Below are 15,231 nucleotides of genomic sequence, written 5' to 3' on the forward strand. Positions count from 1 at the left end.
AACAATCTTTTTTCATAGTTTTGGCCAGGGTGCAACTTATACTTATATTTATACTTATATACTTATACTCCGGAGCAATTTATATGTGATATTATTTGTTATTTTCACACTTGCAACCACATTTCATACACCAGTGGTGTATGAAATGTTGGCTGGTGTGACTTATAGTCTGGTGCAACTTATAGTCCGAAAAATACGGTAATAATAAGAGAAAAAAAATCACATTAGGACTTTTGACCTTTTGTTTTGAAATAACCTTTGTCTTTATCAGAACCAGTATAAAACCTCATGGCAATATAAAGAAAGTAGTGTTATTTAGTGTTGAAAATTACATTCCATTCACAAAAAAATATGTTTTTAATTATCACTGCGGCATCAAGTATTGAGCCTGTTCCTCCGTATCGAAATTGACATTTTTAGTATTGTGACAATACTGACTTTCTAAATATTCACTGCATAGGAGTTTTAAAAAAGCGCTTTTCACAACTGTCTGAGGCAAGAGCGAGTGTGCCGCCCCGATAAAGAGAACAAAACACTCAATAATGATTACATATGTTTATTCTAATGGCATCACAATTGTAAAGTAATGTTACTGTTATATGAGCGGTTCGACAGCATGTTCACAAATGTCTCCCCAGGGTGCTGTTGAGAGTGCGGATGTTGTACTACCTGAAGGTGGAGGTGCTTGGGGAAGCGGCCACTCAAGCTCTGGAGGGGGTTCCTGCCAGGTGATGGATTCAAAACCAAAAATCACAGAAGCTCGAGTATATCCGTAACACTGACTGTGCGAATACTGACGGAGATTGTTTGTGCTGACAGTAAACTGGAGGTCACACTCCCGGACATCGACTACATTGAGATCCCCGCCTCGTGGTGGGACGTGGACGCAGACAAGTCTCTTCTCATAGGAGTGCATAAACATGGTACGGGCAGAGTTACTACTACCATGACCACCCCACTACAGTGCAAAGAAATTAACTTAACACAACGGTATATAATGCGTTATTATTTTTGTTGTAATCCTATTGCTTTCAGCTCATTGTTGATGGGTCATGTGCCTTTACAAATGCCACAGAATCTTTTATTTTATCTTTGTGCAGCATTTCTCACAAGGAGGGTTTAACTGCGTCGCAAGAGAAAGAAAGAGAGAAAATCAATCATTTTTCAAAACAGGTGCACTTTGGTACAAGTCAAAGCAAAGAAATAGACCCTGAACGTTAATTAAGAGTAGCTTTATCCACTATTAGCTCAGATATAGATATAGACCACAGGCACCTTTTATGTTCCTGTCTGCGTTCGCTTTTATTACAATGAAAACATTCTGTTGTGTAATGCAGCTTGTTTGCTGGTGTTTTTGCATGTAGGCTGTTGATTTAAATCACGTTTGCACCTAGATGGCGAAGGGATGGGACGAGATCAAACTGCCACGCGAAGAATAATCTCACAAGATTTATTTCCCAGGCTTTATTTTTAGTTTAGTTTTTATTTATCTATTTTTAAATTATTATTATTATTATTTACAATATTTATTTATCGATACAGGGACAATGCACCATATGCATCAACCTTTCTTAGATTCTGACACTTTAACACTTTACTTTGTAGTGCCAGGATCCATTCAATGCTTTGGTTTATAAACAAATATTTAAATATACATCTACATCACCTACGTTTTTCTTTCCTTTTTTTTGCTTCCTTTCTTTTAAATCAAAATCTAAAAAAATAAATAAAAATATTTGACAGGACAGTTTAGGGTGGAATGGGGAGAGAGAGGGGCGAGACATTCAGCCAATGGTCAAGGATCTCATCAAACTCATAGCGCCATGGTAACAACAACGCCCTTATCCACTGCATAACCGGCGATGCAAAGTTTCCACATCTCGCGTTTCATAAAAATTCCGTTTCGTCCTTCTTGTAGTAGCTAGTGATATTCATAAACTGTTATTTTTTCTAATAGCCACAGTAATGTGTCCCCAGGTTACGAGCGGTACAATGCGATGCGAGCAGACTCCGAGCTGTGCTTCCTGGAGCGAGTGGGGATGCCCGACGTCACCGCACTGTCTGCCGAACAGGGCGGGGCCGAACAGGGCGGGGCCGAGGCCAGCGCAGAACCTCCTGACAGGTACAGGAACTGCCACGTGTAGTCTGCTGGTACTACATGTCTCCTGTGGGTTCAGGGGAGTCCTCCAGGCTGAACCTTCGCTACAGCGTCATTTAAAAGGGGGATAAATAGACTTTCCTGGGCTTTCAACTACCGTATTTTCCACACTATAAGGCGCACTTAAACGCCTTTAATTTTCTCAAAAAACGACAGTGCGCCTTATATATGGATTAATCCTGGTTGTGCTCACTGAACTTGACGCAATTTTGTGTCTTCTTCTTCTCCTCCTCCTCCTCCTCTTTTTTCTTCTTCTTCTTCTTCTTCTTCTTCTTCTTCTTCTTCTTCTTCTTCTTCTTCTTCTTCTTCTCCTCCTTCTCCTTCTCCTTCTCCTCCTTCTTCTCCTCCTCCTCCTCCTCCTCCTCCTTCATAACTGTTGTGTAAATTAGGTAATCTTTTGCAGGTAAAATGATACACTTCTCCAGAGGAAAACTTGAATACATCTACGTTATAGTAACAATAGTGTGCACTGTACGTTTTGCTGAGTGAGACCTGCATTTATCCACCAAACCCTCAGAAAGATTACCTGTATGCAGCCTGCTTCAAGGTGTTTTCTGGCTGTTGCTGTGGCGCTCAAACATAAAGAGAAACTCACAAACTCCTCCACAGACTTTCCTCCGGAGCTGGAGGTAATTGTAAACGGCGTGTGCTTTGTTAGCGCTGCGCCTTCATCTCAGAGACGAGCTCCACCGGCGAAACACATGAGAGGAAGCGCAATCCAAGCACTCAAACACCGTGACGGAGGAAAAGCGCACACAGGGATCTGACGGAGCACGTTTTTATTGAAGAGGAAGAAGAAGGCCTGTGTCTTAAGTGTTGGAACATTCAAGGAGACCGCATGGAGTTTGTATATTCAAGCTGAAACGTGCGCAGTAAGTAAAATCCTGACCAAGCCGAGCTCAAGACATGGAGATACGGCCCAAACGGCGCTCTATTGGAGGATAGGTTCAATGCGGCGTCATAAGAACAAGATAAATGTGTTGTTTTAAACCTGGTTATTAGCATGTAAAACAATTTAAAGTACTTTTATCTGTTATTTGATATGAAGAGCACAAATACTGAATTCCAATAAACCAGAGATCATGATCTTTAATACTGTTTAATTTAATATAATAATGTTTCTTAGATACAAACTAAATACTGTTTACTGCTTCTGACATAAGGGGATCTTGTGGAATATATAAAATCACAGCCTACAAAATAAACTACTAACGTATATACATTGCCCCGATGCTAACAACTCCAAAGGGGGCGGGGCCCTTGGATACTTCCACATTGACATTGTCCCTAATGTGCAAAATTACAGCTTTTGTTGCAAACAACTTTAAAAAGACTGAATTGCGAACTGAGGAGATTGACGCCCGCCAACCTCGATATCACTTGTGGCGCAAAATTAGACCGGGCATTTCCGAGTACAACCGAACGCAACCGAACGCAGCGGCCAATCAGATGCCCGCTTTCATCGACATTAAATCACGGACACCGCTCGGCCAATGAGAAGCGAGAAGACTGCGAAGTGGCATGTCTGTCAAAACGAAACTTAAGCGATGGAAATGCCCGCGCACATGCGCTCCGCTGCCTTCCTCCGCTGTAGAACTACAGCAATAATCGTGGTCTGTAATATAGCGCGCCCGAGTTTGTGCATAGGAATCGCTTTGGGCATGTTCACCGCGCTGTTTTTGCCTATTAAAAATTTATATTACGGCGAAAAATTTGCGTCGGTCATTGTGTCCGGAGCCTTGATTTTGGAGTCCATCTATTTACTCATTACAAAATCATGCCATTATTGAGCTGAATTAGTAAAAATAGAAGAAGAAAAAAATCCACAATCATGCAACAAATTATTTTACATTCCATACATGTTGTTATTAATTTAACTAAAGTGATTTTTATTTTTTTTTCAATGTAAGATCTAATTTAAGATCTAAATATTTGTTATCGGCCACAGCAGCAGAATATCGGATATCTATAGCGCCCCAATATTCCATGCGTGGTTGTATTTGTTACAAATAATCGATAAAATGTTTTAATGTGTTTTTTGTGTAATCTTTAGTGTTAAATTTCACACAACTTTTTATTTATTTATGCAACAGTTAATACATAAATACACAAAAGAGATGTTCCACTCAGACCCATAGTGTGCAGCACAGATTATATCACTTACAATGTGGCCAAGCATTTAACAACCATCTTGGCTCCACTTGTGGGGAATTTGGAACATCATGTGGAAAACACACATAACTTTGTGGACAAAGTGAAACATCTCCAACTGGACCCAGATGACCTCATGGTTTCATATGATGTCGTGTCCCTTTTCACCTGCATCCCGACCTCTGAGGCAGTAGCAGCGGTGAGGATCAGACACCACCTACAGGAAAGGACCAAACTGACACCTGAACACATCTGCAAACTGTTGGACATCTGTCTGAACACCACTTACTTTCAATTCCGGGGACAATTTTACAGACAGATTCATGGTTGTGCCATGGGCTCGCCCGTCTCTCCCATAGTGGCCAACCTCTACATGGAGCACTTTGATAAAAAGGCACTGACCTCCTTCTCAGGCATAGCTCCAAAACTTTGGCTTCGCTACGTTGATGATACTTTTGTAACAATCAGTAAACAAGAGCTGAAAACCTTCTCTGAGCACATCAATGCTGTGGACCCTCATATCAGGTTTACAAGAGAAGACGCTAAGGAGAATCGCTTGGCCTTTCTTGATTGTTCCACTATAAGAGGAGAGGACGGGAAACTCCAAATAGAAGTATATAGGAAACCTATACATGCAGATCAGTATCTGCTCTTTGGTTCCAACCACCCACTACAGCACAAGCTGGGAGTGATCAGAACCTTACAACACAGAGCTCAAGGGTGCCCACCAGCTCAGAGGGCAAGAAGAAAGAGGAAAAACATGTCCGAAATGCCCTCTCAGCCTGTGGTTACCCCGCGTGGGCTCTCAACAGAGTGAAGAGAACCAAGAAGCAGGACAAAAGGGAAACTGAACAGAGAAGGAAGGGTGTCCCTTATGTCTTGGGACTATCTGAAAACCTGCAGAGAATTTTTAGACAACATGAAGTCCCTGTTTATTTTAAACCAGGAAACACTTTAAGGCAAAAACTGGTTCATCCTAAGGACAAGATGCCAACCCAAAAACAGAGCAATGTAGTTTATTCGATCCAATGCCGTGAAGAAAGTTGTAAAGAACGGTACATAGGTGAGACAAAACAGCCTCTGCACAAGAGACTCTATCAGCACAGAAGAAATACAAGTTCAGGACCTCAGAGTGCCGTGCATCTCCATCTTGAAGCCTCTAATCACTCGTTTGAAGACGGTGAGGTGAAGATTTTAAGCAGGGAGAAAAGATGGTTTGAAGAGTTAAGGAAGCTATTTTTGTTAAAAAAGAAATACCTTCTTTAAACAGGAATGGAGGGTTAAGGTTCAATCTGCCTGTAGTCTACAATGGAATCTTGAACCCCTGGAGAGGTAGAGGTCCAGGACATTCGGATGCTTATCAGGTCCTCAGGGTGAGTGAGCCAGGGACACACAAAAACAAAGGGGAGACTAATAGCCCATTAAAGGGCTGATAGTAAACAAGGCTAGCTTTTTAGAAAACAAGAGGGTAAGTTTCTGTTGAAACAAACAACTTTTTCTACTTTAGGAAGGACCGCCCGATGGGCGGGACTTACCACAGAATAGAATAAATATCTGAGTTCCCGGCCTGAATTCGCTTATTGACAATGACTCTTGGATGAGAGACTTCAACTGAACCTTTTTCTACAATAAAAAAAAAAAAGAGTTGCTTGCGGATATTGGGGACAGATACTCGTGCTGGTCATTTGCATTGAATTATTACATCATAAAACGACCGTTCATTATTATCGAATTGTGTTTGTTTCTTTCCCAGTGGCAAAACGGAAGAGACGAAGGAGGACGCCGAGAGCAAGGCGGAGCCAGGAGAGGAGCGCCAGGAGAATGGAAAGGTAACGCTGAAGTGTTTAAAATGCAATACGCTTGAGTAGATACTTTGCTTTTCATCACCTGAAGACCACCTTTACCTGATCAATTCCCACTATTGGCCACACCCTAGACCAACGTTTTTCACTAGCTGCACTGGTGTGACCTATTTTATTACATCTAGTCACTCTCTTGCACAAATTACTACTATTACAGATAAATAATGTAGTACCCAATGTCTAGTCCCAATTGCGAGTGGGGCGGAGGAACGTTTAGGGTCGACTAGTAACTTAGCAACAGCATCAAAACTTTGCAGCTATAATAATTGTCAGTACAAAGATTCTACATATAATTACACGTATATATTTTTTGTTCTCTTTTACATGGAACGTTTGACTTGCAGACACGCTAGTCGGGAGATTGTCGCTCACAGGTTTTGTTTGCGCGTTGTTTCTTACATTCCATTCACTAAAAAAAAAATGTTTTGTTACTGAAATTGGTATTCTAGTGTCACTTCTAGTGTCATTTAATACAGATTTTTCAACTTTTCTACACAATTATTAGTGTGAAACTATAATTTATATGTACAACAGGTTTAAATACACTTAAGTAAAATCAAAATTATAAAATTGGAAAAACCTGTCAGGTTTTCCTGCCTGTAAACGCACTTCTGCATCGCCAACCAAACAACAAAGGCTTCTACGGTATATGATACGCCTATAATACGATACGAAACCCCCAGGACTCGGCGGGCGGACACACTCTCTCAATCAGTTTGGCACGGTGACGGGGGCTGTGCTGTAAAAGCGAAGGGGGCGGAGCTACAACAAGCGTTCAGAGATGTTCCGAGAGTGCTGCAGAGCGGGTTTAAGCGGCGCGTCTCCTCCCCGGCGCTGCTGTGTCTGCGAGAAGCCGGAGATCCATCGGTGTTGGCCGTCCGACGCAATGCTTTTTCACATGTACCCCTTGTCCACAAAACTTCAGCATTTTGAGTATAGATGTTTTCAGTAGCAAACTCTAAAGCAATCAATGCCTATGCAACCGTTTCACTCGCAGTCAAGAGCCCTGATTTGTAACTGTACAAGCAACAGAAAGGTTTGTGGACATTATAAAAAAGATAAGATTGATAAAGGAGCCTGTGCTGTGTAAAATGTACCGTATTTTCCGGACTATATTGTACCTATCTTATATTTATACTTCTATACTTATACTCCAGAGCGACTTATATGTGATATTATTTGTTATTTTCACACTTGCAACCGCATTTCATACTCCAGTGCAACTTAGATATGTTTTTTTTCTTTTCACAACCAGGTGTGGAAGGGGATTAACAACCTCACACACTTTATGATATATTTATAGTTACATACCGAGCCCAAACATATGAAATTTTGCTAACATAATGATCATTCTTAAACAGGAATGAGGACATGAGGTCAAATAGCTGCCACTCGGGATTTCAATGAATGCTTTTTGAAGAGAACTTTATTTGTCGTTGTGTCCAGGGAGGAGAGGAGACCTGCTCCAGCACGGACAACACCTCGGACAAACCTGACAGCACAGCTCTGGGTAAGACGTTTATCAAGGACACTCTAAGAACGAGGGATGCAACGATATTCCATATAATTTTGAATCGTAAATATAAAACGATTGGTGACATTTGTGCCCAGGGACCGGACAAAACCTATAATTATTCAAGAAAGGGTCTAACTGTAGGAACATTCAAGAGTTGTTTTGCTCTGTACTAGACAGTGTGGAGCATGTTCTCCCCTTGCACGAGTGGGTTTCCTGACCTGCCACAATCCGGCTGCTCTAATTGGCTGTGGAAAAGTTGATCGCAAGCAGCAGTCGTAAAGATCCAACCTGATAGAAACTTACAATTAGAGGTTTCGGAGCTGCGACCCCACAGACATGAAGAGTGCCACTACAAATTATCACTTTCAAGGCTTTTTAGCAATAGCATAAAGCACCTTTAGATACAATATTCTATCTCAATAATCAGTTCAACAATGATCATAAGGCAGTGTACTATGTCAGATCTCGTCACACCTCAGTACGAGCTGGAAGAATCCCAACGTTTCTGATATTCTTTTCCCCAGAACCTCCTCCTGCTCCGGACTCTCAGGCCCACCTGTCCTTAGACCTCAGCGCTCAGGATGCCACTCTCGTTACCACGACGACCACCGGCAGCGGGATGGGGGTGGCTGCTCTCCAGTTGGTGCAGACACGCCCCCTGTGGCCCACCGGCCCCGCCCTCACGGCCCGTCTTCGCCGCCTGATCACGGCTTACCAGAGGTTCACCCTGCGGCGTGAGCCAATGCTGCGGCACGACTTCCTGCTGCACGACGGACTGGTCGCCATGGGGATAGGAGGAGGTGCGGGCCATCACGGGCCGTTGGCGTGGCAACTGGGGGAGGAGCTACGGAGGTGTACGGTGGTGCCAACAGAAGCTGATCCGTTGTTCTTGGAGTGGCAGAGAAGGTAATAAGAATGTGTAAGGAAGGGCATCCAGAGTAATCACCGTATGAAATGAGTGTTATATATATCTATATATATATATCTATCTATATATATATATATATATATATATATATATATATATATATATATATATATCTGCTCCTTCTCTGAGCCTCAAAAAACACTCAAATTCAGATTCGTTCTGAGCACTTCTGCTGGCAAGCTAGCTTTTGGTCGTTTCTCCGTGGTATTTCCCTCTGCTGCCTGTAGATGGAGTGTTAACACCAATCTTGATGAAGGAACGCCTGACAGATAGAAAGTCCTGTGTGGTTTTCAATGTATGCATTATGTTAAGAGATGGCAAAGTAAAGAGCATGTTGAAAACAGTTGAAATAATGCCTAAAATCTGTGTTTCATATAAATGTGAATAAATAGTGTCACCATTTCTAGTATCAGGCTGCAACATTAAAATGGAGTGGAGTTTCCATACTGCGGTAAGAAGAAAGCTCTTCATAAATGCCTGTTCAGCATTTAAATCTGCACCTTCTCTTGTAGATGGACGCGCCGCGAGCAGGCAGACTTCTACAGGACCGTTTCCTCGTTCGGGGTGGTGTTCGACCCGGAGAGGAAGGCGTACGACTGGTCCCAGTTCAGAGCTCTGGCCCGGCTGGAGAGGAAGACCGACGAGAGCCTGGAGAGATACTTCAACTCCTTTGTCAACATGTGCAGAACGGCCTGCAAACTACCCCCCAGGAAGGAAGAAGGTGGGTCGAGTGCCACCGTCTCCGTTCAGTACATTTATTCGTCTTTTATCGTACTTGAAAATAACGTGGCTTTGTAGGTCTGGTGGATCCTGCGTTGGTTGTGGAGCCTCTGACAGAAGAGAGAGCTGCCAGGACGTTGTATCGGATCGAGCTCCTACGGAAGATCCGGGAGCAGGTACGTTCAGCGATTCAGAGATCCTTTTGTCTGTTTATGATGTAACTCCTTACTTTATGCGTAATATTTAATATGTAAATAGATGGCAGTGACGGACACTATGGCACTGGAAACTGTAACAAGATATCGAAGGAAGAAGTGCTGTTTTTTTTGTCCAGTTGGATTTTTGTTTTTTTAACTTTGAATTCATCTGATTATTGAGCAGTAAAAGTGTCACGATGTCAAATTAAAGTGACAATTATTAACGCCACAAAAGGTCATTCTAAAATCTATTGAATTTACTTACAAACTATCCAATTTGATACATGCACCCTTCCCTTTAATAGTAAATGTATAATGATCATTTATCCTTTTTTATCTGTTCATATTGTGTTTGTCATATTTTTTTCTGTTATTTAAAGCGCTTTGAATTACTTTGTGTACAAATTGTACACAATACATAAACTTGCCTTGGCCTTGCCCTATATGTGGTAACTATGGGAGATTTAGTTTTTGAAAGAATGATCCGAACTTATGATTCATAAATATAAAACCGTCTCGTTGTTGTTGTGGAATTAGCTCCATAAACATAATAATCATATTCATTTTAACAGTTTGAAGTCCTCGCAACTGACAAAAATCACGTTACTAGGGTTGAATAATGACAGTGTGAAAAACGACATTTAACTTTGTTCCAATTTTTTATTTCATGTGAACGGGCCCAGTAAGCACAGAGAAAGGAACGATAAACCAGGACAACAAATGTACAAAACGGCAAATATCATCGTAGATTCTAATTTGTTGGGATGTCGCGTGATACTTTTTACTATTTACCGTATTTTCCGGACTATAAGTCGCTTTTTTCATAGTTTTGGCCGGGGTGCGACTTATACTTATATCTATACTTATATACTTATACTTTTAATCCGGAGCGACTTATATGTGATATTATTTGTTATTTTCACACTTGCAACTGCATTTCATACTCCAATGTGACTTGCATTTTTTGGCTGATGCGACTTATAGTCCGGAAAATACGGGTTTATTTTTCAACATAAAACAAACAAACATATACAAAGGGGAAAAAAAGAGAACAATGAACAAGCTTTTTTAGTTCTTTAATTCATTATGACAGCTATAATCACACGACCCCTGAAAATACTTACCTCATTTTGAACGCTGACTCCTCCCCCTCCAGGTCCTCCGCCACCCGCTCCTCTCGTCCCGCCTGCAGCTGTGTCGCCCCTCCCTGTACCTGCCCGTGTGGTGGGAGTCCGGCAAACACGACCGCGACCTCCTGCTGGGCGCGGCGCGGCACGGACTCAGCCGCACCGACTTCTACATCCTCAACGACCCCCAGCTCAGCTTCCCGGAGGCGCACCGCAACTACGTTCGAGGCCACCCGACCGCCGCCGCGCACCACCATCACCACCCGGGGCTAGCTGTGCACCCCGGGATGGCTCAGTCCGCCTCGCAAATGCCGCATTGCTGCATGTACGACTCGGGCATCCAGCCTCCGGACTACCACGCCGCGCACCACCAGCAGCAGCAGCAGGCCCAGCATCACCCTTTAGCGCCTTCGCCCGCGCCGCAGCTCGACCCCCACGAAGCCAGCGCGGCGCCGTCGAGCCTGGGGATGGGGCCGGGGACGAGGGCGGCGGCTGACTTCATGGATTGCCCGCCGCTGGACGACGCCCTGGAGCTCGGTTCCTTGCAGCACGAGGCAGACAGTCTGCACGGTGGGAAAGGCTCCAAAGACTCGCTGAACGGGTTCCCCTTTAACTCGGCGGCCGGCGGGCAGAGCATGCTGAACTCGTACGGCGTGGGCGGGGCGGATCTGGACTCGAAGTTGAGGAGCGACGTGCTGGTCGGCGAGCAGGGGTCGTCAGAGGAGAGCGGACTCATGACTCCCTCTGTAGAGCTCAACCAGATTCAGGTAAGTGCGTCGCAAAAACATGATAAATTCTTCTGCAAAAGGAAAAAAAGTCTTACATTTTGAGATATCAACAATTGTAGTAATCTAGTACTAGTAACTTTTTCAAATCAGTAATGCGTTTTCACTCACTCACTCACCTCCGCTTTCTCCCCGTAGGCTCCCTGGGACAGCACGGAGGCCTCCAGCCCGGCCCACCACATGTTCAACGAGTCGGACCCGATCCTGGGCCCGTCCGGTCTGGAGCCGGGCTTCCTGGAGGAGGACGAGGAGGACACGAGGGGGGCGGACAGAGCAGAGGAGGGTGGGACGCTAGAGGAATGTCTGGGACTGCCGCCCTCTGCCTCCCCCTCTCTCCCCTCAGCTGGAGACGCATCCACTTACATGCTCTTTAAGGTCGGTGCTTGTCTCACTCTGTACATTTTGTTTTATAATAAAGCTTCCAAGTTTACCTTTAACTATGCAAAGGTTAGTTTGCTTCTACGAGTATTTAACGTCTCATATATAATTGTGAAAGATGTTAGTGATATGACCAGTTACTAGGGATGCATACCTAAACCCACGTTAAGGTTCAAGTCCGGATTCGAATCCAGAGGTTTAGGTTCAGGTCCGGACCTAATGAGTCCGGCTGAACTCATGCCATTTTTGCATAATGTTATAAGAGCATAACACAAGCTACTTGGCTAAATTAAGTTGAAGACACTTGAACAAGGACGACTATCAAACACAAGGCTTAACTGCAGACTGAAATAAACTCAATTTATCTGGTTTATTCACTGTTTATTAACAGAAGTTACAACTTACAAATCACAAGCTACGAGCTAGCTAACACACATTCATGTGTTTTACTAGAGGAACAACTTCCGAACAAGAGCAAGTTGAGTATTGGTATTGGGGCAGCTGTTTCAGCTGATACTATGTTTGTCAAGTGTATTACTGGTTTGACTGGGCTGTTCCCCACACTTGAAGTTTAATGCCTTTAGATACATTTCCACTCTTTAATTTTGCAGATCCATTGGCATCAAAGTCAGGTAAAAACCTTCAAAAACTATCATAATAGTCAACTAGAACCACTATAAATCAATCAACTTAGCAGTATCAAAAAAAGAATATGAAAATATTTTACACTACACACAATACATCATATCAACAGCATTAAACACAAGACCATATTTAATAACTGTAGAATACAAATACTATTACAAAATATAAGCTCCAATTGATGAATCCAGCAATTAAACAATATTACTTTGACTTAGTATTTACGTAGATGTATAAATATGTATCTGGCACATTAACCCACCTAAATAAATGCTACATCACACCACAACATAACAGTTATTTTATTCATATTGTAGCGACCCTAGTCTCTAGTGCGCGTGCGCGCGGTCTCTGGGGCGGAGCTAAGAGCGGGCTCAGGAGACGAGGTAGTTTTTGACGTTCCTGTTCCATCACCATGGTTACGGCCAACAGTAACCAACTCTGTTCAAGAAATAAAGTGACAACTTGTGAGCACTAAACCAGCATTACTGACCTGAGCGAGAAGTCACAATATTTACACCCAAACCAACCACCCGCTCCTTTAACAAGCGTCTTAAACTAACTCACGGAGCGACACAAGCGGCGACGCACGCGGCGACTTTAAACGCTTCAATTAAGCCAGTGATCTTTAAACTCATTGCGCTGGCTTCAACTTCTGCCGCGCGGAAGACGCGTGCGTCGCTGATGCTCCGGGCGCGCCATTGACTGCGATGTCAGTGTTTATGTCTTTTCCAGCGCGAATTTCGCGATCTATGGAAGGTTTCAAATGGGTTTAGATTCTAGAACGTAAAGGATATAGAATGTGAGTGGTAGATTTTTAATGAGTCCAGAACCGAATCAACGGGGTTTCGGTTTTTTTGGACCTGAACCGAAACGTTTTTACAAGTCCGGATCCGGTCCGTCGTAGCGGTACGCATCCCTACCAGTTACTGTTACAAATACCTGTACTGTGTTAAAGAGCAAATACTCTGTATTGTTTGTATTGTTATTATCATTATTTACTTTTCTCGTGGTTTAGAACTTAAGTAATATGTACTAAAAGCACACACAGGGGCCTGTCATGGGGAAATAAACATAAACGCTAACCCATAGTATGCATCCCTAAACTAAGACTACTACTACTCCAGCTTGAACTAAAGGAGGATTAAACCTGGACAAAATACCTGACTATCAAATCAGAACTTGTGATTTTGTGTGTGTTTTTTTGTTTGTATTTCTCTTCCCTTAAACCTATTATGTGTCTCATTTTACATTTGGCCAACATTAAAGGGGATGGCTTCATGGTCTGTGCGGTTAAACCTCCAGGGTAATCACTCACAAGGACTGTAGATAATAGGGTCTTTAAGGGAGGAGAAGGCGAACTCAGTCAGGCTTTGTAAATTTAAAAGAAAAATAAAAGTAAGAGATAATGCAATCAGCAGCAGATTGTCTTTGTAATGAAGAACCCCCGGGTAAAAATCTGAAAGCAATTTAGGTATTAGTGTAAAAACAAGTCAGTGTTTTTAGTGTTGTATGACATGTTTGCAATATTCTGTTACATTTGTTGTTTCTATGTAAACATTTGTTATTTCTTGCTAACCTAAATCAACATGCTAACATTGCATGCCTCAGTACTGCGTTTTTTGGTATTTGCCGTGTTATAATAACGTTGGTTAATAATAATGCATGTAAATTGCGGTTGTACTTGAATCATAGCAACAAAAAGTAACAGCAGGCATAAGTGACAGTATGGAGGACCGCGTGGGGCTGACTCTACAATACAGTCAGAAAAGTTACTGTTGCCAGATTTGAAAGTCCCAAAATGCATGAACATGTTGTGGCGACCACTGTTGCCCCAAAGCACCGAGTGCATTGGGCCGAAGTATGCAGGCTAATGTTAGCACATTACCAAGTGTTATCTTCTTGTCCTCACTGGCACAATGGGAAGTCTCTCCATTTGCGCATGGGGCAAATAATGCACTGATGCTTCATGTGCTCACCGAGCGTCAGCTGGCTGTCTCATTTCAGTCCATCTTAGTCAAAGTGGGTCGCTACTCACTATTCATCCAAATCTATATTCACGTAATATACTGTAGGTCTAACCTCTCGCTCCATCCGCTTTGCCTCGTCTCACCCATTGTCCATAAATAAGCTCCTTTACGCATGGTGTTATCGAGGTTAGATTTGGTGCTGCATCGTGCATAGGACAGGGACTGACGTGTCGGCTGTGGGTGCTGCACCGTGCATAGGACAGGGACTGACGTGTCGGCTGTGGGTGCTGCACCGTGCATAGGACAGGGACTGACGTGTCGGCTGTGGGTGCTGCACCGTGCATAGGACAGGGACTGACGTGTCGGCTGTGGGTGCTGCACCGTGCATAGGACAGGGACTGACGTGTCGGCTGTGGGTGCTGCACCGTGCATAGGACAGGGACTGACGTGTCGGCTGTGGGTGCTGCACCGTGCATAGGACAGGGACTGACGTGTCGGCTGTGGGTGCTGCACCGTGCATAGGACAGGGACTGGCACCTCAGCTCAACTACTACCAGAGACTACTACTACTAAAAATAAAATGTGAAACTGAAGAAAAAATATGAATATAAAAAAAAATGAAAGTGATACTGGCACCATTGGCAGCTCTATGCTTTTGTATATTTTCTTTTTTTTTAAAGATTTTTTGGTCCGTAAGCTTTTATTAGACAGGGCAGCTAAATGGGAATGAGAGAAGGAAGGACATGCATTAAATTGTCAGAGCTGGGATTCAAACTGCGGCCGGCTGCACGTGGAGC

General features: G+C 43.3%; 1 protein-coding gene across 1 annotated transcript in view; it reads left to right on the top strand.

Moving 5' to 3' along the window:
* The window catches only part of chd6 (chromodomain helicase DNA binding protein 6), a 128,987-nt gene that overhangs the window by 94,742 nt on the left and 19,014 nt on the right, over positions 1 to 15,231 (top strand). The window contains exons 27-36 of the mRNA XM_072451754.1: positions 639 to 728; positions 820 to 923; positions 1,978 to 2,122; positions 6,063 to 6,138; positions 7,618 to 7,681; positions 8,212 to 8,593; positions 9,128 to 9,336; positions 9,414 to 9,511; positions 10,689 to 11,426; positions 11,583 to 11,819. Coding sequence (XP_072307855.1) covers positions 639 to 728; positions 820 to 923; positions 1,978 to 2,122; positions 6,063 to 6,138; positions 7,618 to 7,681; positions 8,212 to 8,593; positions 9,128 to 9,336; positions 9,414 to 9,511; positions 10,689 to 11,426; positions 11,583 to 11,819 — 2,143 coding nt within the window. The remainder of the gene's footprint in view (positions 1 to 638; positions 729 to 819; positions 924 to 1,977; positions 2,123 to 6,062; positions 6,139 to 7,617; positions 7,682 to 8,211; positions 8,594 to 9,127; positions 9,337 to 9,413; positions 9,512 to 10,688; positions 11,427 to 11,582; positions 11,820 to 15,231) is intronic.

Source organism: Eucyclogobius newberryi, unplaced genomic scaffold (genome assembly GCF_026437365.1).
Source record: "Eucyclogobius newberryi isolate DKJ021-1_F unplaced genomic scaffold, fEucNew1.0.hap1 SCAF_19, whole genome shotgun sequence".
NCBI classification, from domain to species: domain Eukaryota; kingdom Metazoa; phylum Chordata; class Actinopteri; order Gobiiformes; family Gobiidae; genus Eucyclogobius; species Eucyclogobius newberryi.